This window comes from Neodiprion fabricii, chromosome 7 (genome assembly GCF_021155785.1).
Source record: "Neodiprion fabricii isolate iyNeoFabr1 chromosome 7, iyNeoFabr1.1, whole genome shotgun sequence".
Taxonomy (NCBI): Eukaryota; Metazoa; Arthropoda; class Insecta; order Hymenoptera; family Diprionidae; genus Neodiprion; species Neodiprion fabricii.
Window position 1 is genome coordinate 18,133,008 of NC_060245.1, and position 14,183 is coordinate 18,147,190.

Consider the following 14,183-nt stretch of genomic DNA (forward strand, 5'->3'; position numbering starts at 1 on the left):
CGAAAAATGAAGAAAAAGTAAGGCTAACCCCTTTGCATTTTTTGCGAAAATTTTCGCGATTTCCAAAAGTGCTGGAATCGATTCATTGTGGCACTAATCCGACGTCATTTTGCGAGAGAAATCGATTGGGCGCAGTCCCAATACGCTGCGATTATTGTATAAAAAGTTACAGCCAGAAAACGAGAACCTGTGTTTTCGACATTTTTCAGCAGGTGCTTTTTCCTTCGCCATTTCTCTCCTGTTGATCCCACGCTCTTTTCGCTGCGTTTTCTGAGTTCCGGAGGGTCCAATTAGTCAGAAAAAGGTCATACAAATCGAATCGGAGACCCAAAATTTTTGGTCGAAAAATGAAGAGAAAGTAAGGCTAACCCCTTTGCATTTTTTGCGAAAATTTTCGCGATTTCCAAAAGTGCTGGAATCGATTCGTTGTGGCACTAATCCGACGTAATTTTGCGAGAGAAATCGATTGGGCGCAGTCCCAATACGCTGCGATTATTGTATAAAAAGTTACAGCCAGAAAACGAGAACCTGTGTTTTCGACATTTTTCAGCAGGTGCTTTTTCCTTCGCCATTTCTCTCCTGTTGATCCCACGCTCTTTTCGCTGCGTTTTCTGAGTTCCGGAGGGTCCAATTAGTCAGAAAAAGGTCATACAAATCGAATCGGAGACCCAAAATTTTTGGTCGAAAAATGAAGAAAAAGTAAGGCTAACCCCTTTGCATTTTTTGCGAAAATTTTCGCGATTTCCAAAAGTGCTGGAATCGATTCGTTGTGGCACTAATCCGACGTAATTTTGCGAGAGAAATCGATTGGGCGCAGTCCCAATACGCTGCGATTATTGTATAAAAAGTTACAGCCAGAAAACGAGAACCTGTGTTTTCGACATTTTTCAGCAGGTGCTTTTTCCTTCGCCATTTCTCTCCTGTTGATCCCACGCTCTTTTCGCTGCGTTTTCTGAGTTCCGGAGGGTCCAATTAGTCAGAAAAAGGTCATACAAATCGAATCGGAGACCCAAAATTTTTGGTCGAAAAATGAAGAAAAAGTAAGGCTAACCCCTTTGCATTTTTTGCGAAAATTTTCGCGATTTCCAAAAGTGCTGGAATCGATTCATTGTGGCACTAATCCGACGTAATTTTGCGAGAGAAATCGATTGGGCGCAGTCCCAATACGCTGCGATTATTGTATAAAAAGTTACCGCCAGAAAACGAGAACCTGTGTTTTCGACATTTTTCAGCAGGTGCTTTTTCCTTCGCCATTTCTCTCCTGTTGATCCCACGCTCTTTTCGCTGCGTTTTCTGAGTTCCGGAGGGTCCAATTAGTCAGAAAAAGGTCATACAAATCGAATCGGAGACCCAAAATTTTTGGTCGAAAAATGAAGAAAAAGTAAGGCTAACCCCTTTGCATTTTTTGCGAAAATTCTCGCGATTTTGAAAAGTGCAAGATTAAACGATTTGTCCACCATTCCGACGTAATTTTACGTGAGGAATCGTTCAAAAGCAGTGCCAATGCGCTGCAATTTTTCATTAAGAATATGAATCAGACATGCGAACCGCACACGAAGAATATCGTTCCCGTAGCAAAATTCGCCAACAATTCCTTATATCAACTCAGCAGATCGAGCATTTCCATGGACATGACAGGACGAATTAGCATTCTACAGACTGACCAAGAAGGCCTGATTAGAAGGCCGTTAGACGAGATTTTAAAGCGAAATGATATAGTTGTGCACAATTCTAGTGTAAACTGATAAATTTACATGTATTTTGCACAGTCTTTTATTCTCAAATGTACTAACACTTAATTATTAACTGAAAAGATTTTATTGTAGTTAATGGTTAATTGTTAAAATGGCACCAATTCATTATTTGAAACTTAGTGAATTCCTCATGGTAAGAATTAGAATTTGGTGTACGAAAAAAAAACTCCTCACACGCGAAGAAGTCATGGATACATTACTTTCGCATGCAAAAAATCGTTATCGTATAATTAAAGAGCATTCTTATCATCCATCAATATATATCATGAATATCTTTGCTCGAGTCAAGTATATGATTGTATAATCACGTAGAATTGCTTCTTTGCAATCAAAATAATTGAATTTTATTGAATTAAATGTGATACAATTAAACTACGAACATGATTGTAATCAATCATAAATTAGGAAACATTTATACTAAGTGTTCGTCGAACAAAAAATTTCCAATCACCGAAATACATGTTCGTATAATACAATCTTAGTTACCGTAAAGACTATATTTGTACAATAATCACCTGTTCTGCGTAAATGTGTACAAGTCAGTCAATAGGGATTTCGATATTATTTGCAATTGCACAGAATAATCTAATATAATAAGAATTTCATATTTCTTATTTGTAGACAAACCATTCTGTGACATTTATTGTTTGGGAAACGGGAGGTCAACTCTTTTGCCGCCTTCATCTGACTTGAGCACGTTTACATGATGCACATAATAACGAAATAGATACATTACTATTGTCTATATTGATTATATTTAAAGCGAAGTTCTTATGAAGGCAATGTGTATTGTTCACCTATAATCCTTCACCTCACAGTCACGGTTACAAGTACTATAATTACAATGAACACATTACCAAACGTTAAGTCAAGAAAAAGATGAATTTGTGCGCGGATAACACAGATAATCGTATGGGCATTTTGAATACGAAGTCAACAAAGAAACCGCAGTGTGAAATAATGGTTAGAAAAATACAGTGATATTCATTGCTTACACACGTCATTATTAACTATAATATCATTTTACAAAAGTATTGAAAAGTCTTTATTCTCTAAAACTAATTTCCGCCGTTACAAGCTAAGGTAGAGTTTACACAATAAAATATTATACGTTCATTGAAAATAAATTATACAAAAAAATTAATTTACTCTAATCAATGATCGAGTCCTACAAGAATTACGTTTTATCGGATGGATTGTTTGAGTCTAGATGCAACGGATTTGACTTCCGTTATCTCCTTCTTCTTGTGCGGGTCGGGCTGGAAGCATTTCCATAGTCTCAAAGTTTCGTCTGCTCCTGCACTTAGGACCGTCGTACCGTCCGGCGACATGGCCAAATGCAACACTCTGCTAGAGTGCCCTGTTAGTTCCGCGACCTTTGTCATTCCCGGATATTTCCATATGGTCAATTGATTCTGAGCGTAACCATGGCCAGATACGATTTCCTTGTATGTGGTTGACCAGAGCAGTGAACATACTTGTGACTTTGTGTCTATCGTGTTGACACAGGCACCTGTAACAGAACAGGAACAAACTTTGATTCACAACTTCGAATCTGACTTCAACATATCGTCTTCATGTATTCATAATTCTTTCTTTTTCACAATCACAAAATGCGAATATACCTGTATTGCAATTCCAGAATCGTATAGTTCTATCCGCAGTTCCACCGCCACTGGCCAAGATATTATTCTGCCACGGGCACCAAGCGAGAGCCTTCACAGCAGCCTGATGTTGATTAAGGGAGTAAATAGGCTGGGTATGCGAGTGATTTTGGCCAGCAACCGCAGACCAAACCATCAACATATTGTCGTTTGCTCCACTAGCGAGATATTTCCCATCAGGTGACCACTTCAAGCCACAAACTTCTTGGGCGTGTGCGTTTATGGAAGCGACTATGTGATCCCGTTGTCTAACATCATGGTGTACGATTTGCCCAGATCTGTGGAAACGGTTTAACATTTTTCACTCAAGTAACAATAAATTAAAAGCAATTAAAGAACTGAAACCCACGTTTGTGCGCAACTTTAATTCTTACCTGCATCCAGTTGATAATACATGCGAATTCCATGCCAGGGAACCAACTCTGGAGACGTGCCCATTCATCACTCGCACTCTTTTCATTTGACTGCAATCCCATAGCTCAGTATTTCCTGTTGTTGTACCTACAGCTAAGTATGGTCCCTCTTGAATCCATCCCACAGAACACACGTAGTCAGAGCCTTCTAGCTCCAGAAGTTGTTCAATGGTTCCTGATCCTGCATTCCATAGATATACGTTTGCTCCCAGAGCTACTGCTAACAGGTTTGACGATGACCAGTCAACGAGATTTAGATCTGAAGTGGGGGAAAAATTGATAATAAATTTTTAAAAAAGATGATATACGTAAGTCACATAGCTATTTGATGCCTGGTACATGGTAAACCGACTTACAGTAATCATCTATGATATCTGGAGCATCCAAAATCCTGTCTGGTGCCTGCGGAATGTATCTTGTAGAAGCTTTGACACTGGCAGGTGTCTTTGTTTGGCTATAGACAACTCTGAGTGGATTTTGATAGCCTTCGGGTGGTGCTGGGGCTTTATTTTGGTAGGAGAGAACCCTCATGCTGTTAATGTCACCACCGTGCAAATTTTCCCCTATTAGGCGCTGCATTTCTCTCTTTGAAGGACTAATCGTTTCACCCTTATCTGCGTCATCAGTATTTTGTTGCTGAAGCTGAGTAACATTAGGAAATGAGAATAAGTTACCAAGTATAACAGAGTTATTCTTATCCTGCCATTATACAAAGCTAGAATTGTTTTCACTCTCTTCAAAATTACCTTGTAGTGGCCCAAGTCAAAATTCGTCGTTGATCTCGAGGGTATGAACCTATCCCCTCCACTAGGGGTCTTCGCTGGAGTCGTTGAAGCTCGACCTATCACCAAAAGCAGGTTCAACATTTCAGCCACTACACACAGACAACACACACAGCAATATTAATCACACAGTACAAGCATACTAGGCAATCAACAAGGGGCAGATAATAATAAAAAGTATTGAAGATATTTAATAATTGCTACATCATGCTACAGAGATGTCAAAAATTTTCGAAAGCATTTGACAAATAACAATAAACATGGGAAAAGCGTGATATGACATTTAGAATATGCCTTATTAAGGTGTTTTATTTTCTACAAAGTTTGAAATTTCAGCTTTGTAATACTTTTTTTTAATGATATTCATCATAAAATGTGAGGCTGGCTGATGCTTTCTTCTGAAACCTTTGATGATTTTTTGATAAAAAATTATGTTTTGGCTTAGGTCTGATAATTTCTTTGGAAATGCTCGATAATTTACCATTGATGATGACATATCGTAAAATAAAACTAATAAAATGTACTAATATAATTTTGTGTTGAAGTAAAAAATAAATTTATTAATGAATAACAACCAAATGGAAGTGGGACCTAATGCATTTGAAATAAAAAAAAAAAAGGTTTCGGTCAGGATCGTATAGTCTAATCATCTATGATTACTTACACAAACAATTCGAATTGCAGGTTTAAAATGAAACTTGCAAGTGATTTTTCTGGATTTTGAAACTTGTAATAACCATGAGTCAAAGATACAGGTTAAAAATGAGGTACTAACTACTGCCGCACATACACCTCATTCGTACAAAAAATCCAATAGCATACACATTATACATATTGAAGACAAACTGAAAATTGTACTCACTGGGAGATTTTTTCGTGGCCTTAGCCGGTGTTTTTTTACCCCGTGTTTCAGATCGTTTGGTCGGTGTTTTACTCGTTGTTGAATTTGCAAATGATCCACTCATTATTTTTCGTGACGAATTTAGGCTCACGTTGATGCTGTAAAATTAAACATTGTAAAATTAATGAGGAGAAAATAAAAATCAAAGAGAAATGTTGACAAATATTTCTCCTATCAGAAACCAAGCTTAATTGAGAATTAGAAGTCATTTTCTGACAAGAAATCTATTACATACGGACCGTTAAAAATTTCAAATACTCCACAGCGATTTAAGGCGACATTTCAATTTTACTTGACCGACTGGAATTACTCGAGTAAAAAATTATTTTCGCAATATTCAAATCATTTGATTATCTGGCAAAATGCAATCACGATATCTCGTACCGAATCATAAAAAATAGAGAAGACAAATGTATTCGGTAGTGTTAATTTTCATATCTAAAGAAAGAGAAAAAACTGTCAATCTCCGTTACCGACGGTTCGTAGTTTCTGCAGTTAAGACGCTGTGGAAGTGAAAAAAAAGTTTTATCCACGTTCTTCACCGAGTAGTAGAGGGAAAAAAACCGGAGATATGAAATAGCGAGGTAAAAATTTGGAAAGGTAAAAAAACAAAGCAAAGAGCCCAATCAATACCTTGAATTCGATGCTTCCAAACATTTCTTCTGCCACCTGGGAACAGGGCCCTTAACCGGCTCGTCCATGCGGGTTAAGCTGTTGAGCTCTTTCATGTACTTGAGATGAGACATGTTACTTGAAATATTAATAGCAAATTCTACAAGCAGCACGTGTAAACACGTATAATTGATAACAGAGAAGGCAGGTGTTTAGTAAATTGGTATAGCAGTTGAGACGGACACTCAATTCAACATCACAGCTGCTTTTCTTCCCTCGGGTATCCGTCGGTGATCCGCAGGCTCCAGAGTTTTCGGTTAAATTGTACTCGCGGTTCTCGTCAAAAATTCACACTGATTCAATGCCGCGAGTTTATCTTGGATCTTGTTGTCCCTTAAGCGTGAAACACGACGCCACGAGTATCCGCCACAGGTAAAAAATCCGTTCAAAAACCACGGCGTAAGTGCGCGAGATTCGCTTCGACCATTTAAATCGTCAACAAAACACCCGAAACGACCGTTGGGCTTTAAATGAACTCGACATTCGAAGCAATTCGAAGCTTCGACGTTTTACCGCTGAGGACTCTGATGCTGTCTATACACAAGACATCCGATTGGCTGCCGCTACTTACCACAGATTGAGCGAAGCTGATTGGCTCGTCAAGCGGTGAGGGTTCCTGGAGGGAATCAATTCGAATCAACAATAGCTTACAATCGGCGAGTCACTTAGCCATGGCTAATGAAGCCGTGACTAATAATAAGCTTGAGGAGCTCATTAAAAATAATCTCTTTCACTGCTGCTGACGCTGACCATTACTCTTTCTTCCTCCCCGTCCGTATGACTCATTATCCCGTATTATGGTTTGCGGAAATGTCGATAGTGTCGTAAATGACGCATAACGTAATACACATTCACAAACAGCTACATAATTATATCCGAGTATCCTGTAACGTCCGTAATTTAACCGGCTAAACATCGAATCCAGACGCAAATTCGGGACAGATTAATACCTGAATAAGTCACTAACGATTACACGGAAAACGGGGAAAAATCGATTTGTATTCGATGTTCGAAACATGTAAAAGAATTTGAACATTTTGCATTTGATATAGAAAATTTTATCACGATGGGATAAAATGCGGAAAATGGGGGGGATTCAAAAAAGGGGACCAAAATGACGATTTTCAGATTTTAAAAAACCCTGTAACATTCTGCTAAATGGTAATATTCCTAAGATTGTAACAGAGAAAATCATGTTCTTTTGATAGGTAGTTCAAAAGCATCTTAGAGTATAAAAAATTCGATAATTGCACAGCCTGACATTCTCGAGTTTTTATATGCAAAATTATTCTATCTGAAGATATTACAAAGCAATCTTTTATTCAATATTCTTGTCCCCTTAAATAAAATTTGGAAGTAGTTCTCTCAAGATTATAATAAACAGCATTCTTTGTATGAAAAATAATTCGTTTTCATCTGCATGTATTTTTGGCCATACTCTTTATCAAAATTATTCCAACAGGCGGAGAAAAATATAATTTACACAACATTTTATTTGAATAATTATATGTACACAACTAATTTTTAAATTGTCACTGTAGTTGTTCTTGCCCGAGTATGGTTTTTTTCCTCTGCTTGTATTGGAGGGAGTTTATTTTGCGAAATGTACAAACTTACCATAATTACAATGAAACTTACAATTTAGTTTAGATAATAATTTTATTAAGATAGCACTTGGGTTGAAAAATCAATTAAATTTCTTATAACTCGATGTAAATAATGAATTTGAGGCCGTTTCAATTATTTATTGCGGTTTTTTTTTTAACAAAGTAGAAAGGCTTTTTACTACATTATTTTAAATAAATATTTCACTCTTTTGTGTAAATGTCAAGTGCTATTAATTTATCCTACACCTAGCGTCAATTCAAAATATTTAGATCTTCGTCTAGTAAAGCTTGTTCCAAGAGCTTGTTCAGCGCTTTATTTTTCATTTTCTGTTTTTCCATATCGAGTTCAAACTGTTTACACATACCGTGTACAGTCATAACTCGGTCTTGACTTTCTTTACAATATTCAGCTAGGCTGTCATTACGATCATAGAAACTATCTACATCTAAATCATCGTTAAAATCGGGTTGCAATCGCTGCCGCTTTTCGAACGGTTCATTCATAAAAGTTTTTTCACTCGCTTGGTTTTGGATGTCAAGTTCCTTTTGTGAAATGTATTCCAACAATATACTCGATTTAAACCACCACGGCAACGTACGGAAATGTTTGACGTGATTTTTATTATACACTACTCTTAAATCCGTTTCGAGCAATAAAATCTTTCTCTTCGCGATCTCTAGAATCACCTCTATAAAACTAAGGCTTTTCGAGTTGTCGGTCATGAAAAAGAGAGCGTTCATAACTTTGTAAGCCAAGTCATCGCAATTATAGTCAGGTAATGCTTTCGAACAGTAGTTTTTTATTGCATTGTGAAGTTCCGACATGTTTGCTATTGGCCACTGATATCTGGAAAAGCACAAAATTATAAAATAAAGTTGTAGTAAGAATACATAGACAGCTTTACTGAACGTTAAAAATCGGTCAACAAATTCTTACTTCCAATCCGGCAGTCGAAAACTGTTCATAATTTGCTCAAGCTCAGATCTATTTTGCTCGTTCTTCCATGCGTTATCAAAATACTCATAGCTGTATGGCAGGTCCACCTGGTCACTCAACAGCGACTTAAATTCTCTTGGAAACTCAGTATATTGTAAGGACTCTGGGTCCAAAAATATATCGGTAAGATGCGTAACAGCTTCATTATGCAAGTTAATGATAAAAGCAGGATCGTCTAACGCTGAGGCTAGATGTTTGTTGAAGTTGGAGTGTCCTTGTATTCTGTATAAACAAAGTGAATGAATGAGAATATAGTTTGATTTCTATTAAAGCAGAACTACACGTGAAGTTAGGGAAACACAGGTAACAGAAATTATAATTGAGGCATTAGCTTCAGTAATGTGAAAACATTACAGTTCCTAATTTCTAAGAACGTATAGCGGTAATGAGGAGATTGATTAGTGAAAGTGCCTCACCTTAGCCATAATTCTTGAGTTAAACAAGCGCTCAACACCTGGTTAAGATAATCCATTTCCAAAGGTACAACAGGTGATTTATTTGTTGTTAACCAGAGTGCAGCACTTTGGATTAATCTGAGTATTTGACTTTTGTTAATTTCTTTTTCGAATACGACAGTATACTCAGATACATAGCCAGATTCCAATAGAATCTCTAAATCAAGCTCCAACTCTACATTCTCTGGCACCAGGTCATCAGGTCCCAGGAATACAATCGCTATTGGTATAGGCATGAGCTTGGATCTGGACAAAATGGTTTTTGACAAACGTCGCTTGACTGTATTCAAGTTCTCTGAAGAGGCTGCCAAAAATAACAAACCATCAGTTCCGACCAAATTATAATCATTGATTATACCCTCAAAGTGTCTTATGCATATGTTCAAGGTTTCGTACTCGTTCGGACTGTAGGTCTTCATTATCGGCTCTTGCGTATAGTTTTCAGGATTTAGGTAGGTGTTCATTATTTTTTTATACTGCCACAGTTGAACCTGGTGCTCGACGTCGGGCCATGATATAACAAGCTTCCAAAATACATTGGGGATCAGTTCGTTGTCGGACGATTTTAAATTCTCCTTTATTCCGGCATATATTATCACTTCGACTGGTGCAAGATTGTCTTCCTGTGGTGGTGAATCGGTTCTTAATCTTTTTCTCCTCATGTTGTCGAGTACCATATCCTGCTCAGGGTGATATAACAGTCTGGCGCACTCGCTGACCGAGTGATTTTGTAGCCAGACCGGTGTGTCGTCGAGAGCTTCTCTTTGACGTCTCTTTTTAGTGACATTTTGCCTCCAAGTCTTGTAATACTTTTTCATTATTCGATGTTCGATTCGTTTCGATATTCTGTTCAATCCATCTTGGATACGTATTTCTTCCTTTAGAAGTTCCGTACAAAGTTGCAACACAATTTGGTCTACTAAAGATTCTGTTTCGTTTTTGCTCAGCACGTCGTACATTTTTTGAAGATCGATCGCTTCCTTTAGCACAGATTCGCATATTTCCTTCATCATCTCGTCTTCTACCTCATCCAGGATTTGTTTGGCTTCTTTTTCTACCTCCTTCAACCTCTTTGCTCGTTCCAATTCCTTCAGTTTCTGTTTCTCAGCTTCAAGCTGTCTCTGCATCTCTTCTAATTTCTTTTTGTTCAACTCTACCTCAATTCTTTCTCTTTCTTTTTTTTCAAATTCCCTTGTCGCATCTGTTTTTACTGTTTTGGTACCTACAATTTGCACTCCGCTATCAGGTTTTCCAAAAATATTCTTCGGCGTAATCTCCGAAAATGTACTTTTTTTCTGAGGCATACAAAACGGGGAAATATCTTTAGTTTTCGACGTCTCGAGTCCATGTTGTAAACCTGTATTATTTTCGCTAATTGGTTTCTGGTTCCCAATCTGAGCTGTGCCTTGACTCAGCTTTGAAAATGCTCCAAAATTATGACTCTTAAATTTATCTCCATCCCCCAAATTTTGACAAGGCTTCACATCAGAAATTGAAGCCTTGTTTTCAAGTGGTAAACTGGTATCTGCTCTGAATACAAACGGTGTGTTAGTTTCCGACTTTTGGAAAGCAGTGGATGGTTTTATAAATGAAAATTGTACCTTTTGTACAGGAGCTTGGTCAAAGACAGTGGGAAACAATGGCGGAATTTTATCACTTTTATTAAGAACATCGCCGAAGCCAGCAGATTTGCTCGAAGATTCAGCCAAAAGTGTTTGGTTTGGTTTTCTGGTCCCAGTATCAGTTTGATCCTCTGATTTCAACTGTGGTCTTAATTTCTGCGAAGACTTAATCGTGTCTTCCTCCATAAATTCATAGGGATCATTTTTGACCGGGCCTGTTTTACATTTGTACTGTTTAGTTTGATCCTCGACGTTAATGGCGCTGGGTTGCAGGTATCCTTTTGAATCAAAACTGTCGTGGGGAATATGATTTTTGTAAATTTTCTCAGGCATTCTACCACCTGCGATGCATTGCCCGACACTCAGACGATGCCGGGTTCGTTTGGATTCCACAGTGAGAATAGCTCTGCCCTGTTCAATGGACGATTCAGGCTCGCTGAAATTTTCTTTGGTTAAAACAATGTCCATTTCATCCGTGGAAATGTTGAGCCCAACTTGTTTACAGAAGTTAACGGCTTCGTTTTCATCTTCAAATCCAAGGATGTCAATTAGTTCATAGAGTGGAAACGGGTTGAATGTGACTCTGCAGTAAGCCTTGACCATTACAGACAGGGCCTTGACCCTGACCTGCTGGAAGTACCGCAGCAGAATGCAGGCGTTAAGGTAAGTCGTCTTTTTGACAAGCTTAAAGAACTTGGAAAAGTTGTGAGAGTCAATGGACGAGTAAACTTCAATGGTGAATCTGACTTCGGGAGACTTTTGTATATCGGGTGGCAGCTTTTGGAGGTCCCACATGAAGTTAGCGTTGTCTAAATTGAGCAGCACGATATACCCCCTAAATTCTGCTTCATTTTCGCACGTGACTCCTTTCACCCTGAGGTCGTGGTACATGTACTTCAACGTCTGCAAGCACTTGGTCAAGTTCTCGGTATTTATCTTCTTGTCAAAGACGGACGGCCCCTCAGCGCACAGACGTTCCGAACAGAATATGTGAAACCTATAAAATTGATATCTCCATGAATGTATTGTCAAGATGTTAGAGCAAAATGAGGTATGAAGTAGTGAATTGGTTTGCCGAAGACTTCGTTAAAGTATGAAATAAGAATAAGTTAAATAATATATGTATTTTTTCTTTTACTTTTTACATTTTATAGAATGTATATATATATTAACTTTTTTCAATCTGCACATCATCTAAAAATGAAATGCAAAAACAAATATATAAATATCGATTAAAAGAAGACTATCAAATTCATTAATTATTTTTCATATCAATTATAATTCATGTTATATACTTAATTCTCCTTGATTAATGTTTAAAATTTATATATTTTTATGCCACATAGTGATTTTGTATTAAATGTATGGAGTGTAAACCTGTTTTTAAGTAATTAAAATGAGATTAAATAAAATAAACCTTGCGCATTGTTCAACCAGCTCAACGCTATCTACACAGCACAGTTCCTGCTGAGTTATATCTTTGCGAATGCCCCTCGTCCTGTCCCATAGGAAGTGAAACCACTCTGCCAGGTTTGTGCTCTCTGCCATGCACATGTCCATGATCTCGTGCAGCAGGTAGCTCATCGTCATTTTCAACGACGCGACAGGCCTCAATTCATGGGCCAGCGGTTCCTCCTGATCAGCTGATGACCTCGAATATTGCTTTACAGCCTTGGTGTGATTTATCCTGTATTCTCTGCTCTCGAGCTGCTCGTATAGCGCTACTTGCCGCTGCGCTTCGCGCATCAGTCGCTCCTTCTCGGGACACATATCAGGACAAGTGCCTATAGTTATTTTGGCTGCCGCCAAACTGTTTGGCTTTATTTGTTTTAGTCTTATTAATCTATCTCTCGCTTCCAGCACCTTGTACTTCTCTTCTGCGGTGTAAGCCGCTTGACGAATGATGTTTTGCAGCTCCTCGGCGCTTGCTTTAGGCACAATCGCCTGAGGCTCGTGTTCGGGTCTCTCAGACTTCAGGGCAGCCTTGGACGGCAGCTTCTCGTTTTTTGTGACCTCCCTAGACTTTTTCAATTTCGGTTTAGGGGGTAGTAAGACCTGTGGTGTTTTAACGCCGTGCATATTGTACTCCAGCCCCATCATAGCCTGGAGTTCAGCATTCACCGTGTACTTGTCGGCGGTGATGAGATTTCTCACAGCCTCTTCATCAGATTTGACTGTCCTTTTCGTTGAAGATTTAGGCGCAACTTCCGAACTCGTCCAAGACACGTCAAACATCTTTCCCGCAAATTGACCAGCTTTGTGAAACGCGGCGTTTGCCGCCGCCCTGTTAGTGTAGTGGACGGTGATGGTGGTCTTACGAGGTTTCAATGTAATCTTCACCGTTTGGCCAAACTGGGTGAAATATTCCTTCGCCGCCGTTTTGGTCAACAGTTGCTCGGGGACATTGGTGCATGTGATTGATTTTCTCGTGTCCTCTTTAACCGCAGAACGCGACTTGGCATGTTCTTTGAGATGACGGTAATCCTCGATGAGTTTATCCGTGGCCTCGAAGGGTTGCAGCGCTGAAGTGAAAAGGCCCGAAGGTGCGTTGTAAAGCTTTCTGACCGCCTTTAGTTCCTGCACCGTTTCCTCGCCAGAGTCTTCGATTTGTGAGCTGAGTTGCGAGGCGCTTGCTGGAGGTGCGAAAATGAACGAGTTCTCCTGGTTCTGGCGGGCGGAAAATACATGCTCAGAATTCACCCCGAAGTTTATTACCTTGTCAGGACTTGATACGAAACTTGGTGTAGCGAAGGTAAAGCTTTCAGAGGTTATCGTCCCTCCGTCCTCTTCCAGGTATTCCCGCAGCTCCGTTTCTTCCGACATTCTGACGATTCGCTTGTTTTTCGTATCTCGGGGTGAAAAACGTCGCCTCTGACTGTCGCTTGTTTCTGCTCTGCAGCCGCAAAGGCGAAAAGACGTGACGCAGCGCGATTAGAGAATCTTCAACAGAGACGAAGCAGCAGTTTCGTAAATTGATATTTCGGAACGGAGAATCAGGATGTCAATGATTCGACGTCTTTTTGCTCTCTGTGGATGATTTTCTAACCCAATTTCACGTTTTAGATCATCATGAAAAGGGTGAAAAACTTCACCTGCGATTGTCACTTGTTTTCGTCTGCGATCAGAGAATCTTCAACAGAGACGAACCAGCAGCTTCGTAATTCGATACAGGGAATCAGGATGTCAATGAATTGACATCATGTTGCTATCGATGGACGATTCGCTAGCCCAATTTCACGTTTTAGATCTTCATTTAGGCGGTTATGATGCGAAATTTGCGCGTAAACTGTGTACAATCACAGTCCTCACGCAGTTT

At 39.0% G+C, this 14,183-nt stretch overlaps 2 protein-coding genes across 2 annotated transcripts; both read right to left on the reverse strand.

Moving 5' to 3' along the window:
* Positions 1-2,098: 2,098 nt before the first annotated feature.
* On the reverse strand, positions 2,099-6,669 carry LOC124187195 (cell division cycle protein 20 homolog). The gene is made up of 7 exons (XM_046579555.1): positions 6,148-6,669; positions 5,476-5,612; positions 4,578-4,672; positions 4,188-4,473; positions 3,793-4,090; positions 3,380-3,696; positions 2,099-3,267 (listed from the first exon to the last, which is right to left on the reverse strand). The coding sequence occupies exons 1-7, from the start codon at positions 6,258-6,260 to the stop codon at positions 2,939-2,941; spliced, it is 1,575 nt and encodes a 524-aa protein (XP_046435511.1). The 5' UTR covers positions 6,261-6,669; the 3' UTR covers positions 2,099-2,938.
* A 990-nt stretch (positions 6,670-7,659) lies between these two features.
* LOC124187191 (germinal-center associated nuclear protein) lies at positions 7,660-14,169 on the reverse strand. Its single transcript, XM_046579544.1, has 4 exons — positions 12,285-14,169; positions 9,207-11,864; positions 8,731-9,012; positions 7,660-8,640 (listed from the first exon to the last, which is right to left on the reverse strand). The coding sequence occupies exons 1-4, from the start codon at positions 13,688-13,690 to the stop codon at positions 8,046-8,048; spliced, it is 4,941 nt and encodes a 1,646-aa protein (XP_046435500.1). The 5' UTR covers positions 13,691-14,169; the 3' UTR covers positions 7,660-8,045.
* Between the last annotated feature and the right edge of the window lie 14 nt (positions 14,170-14,183).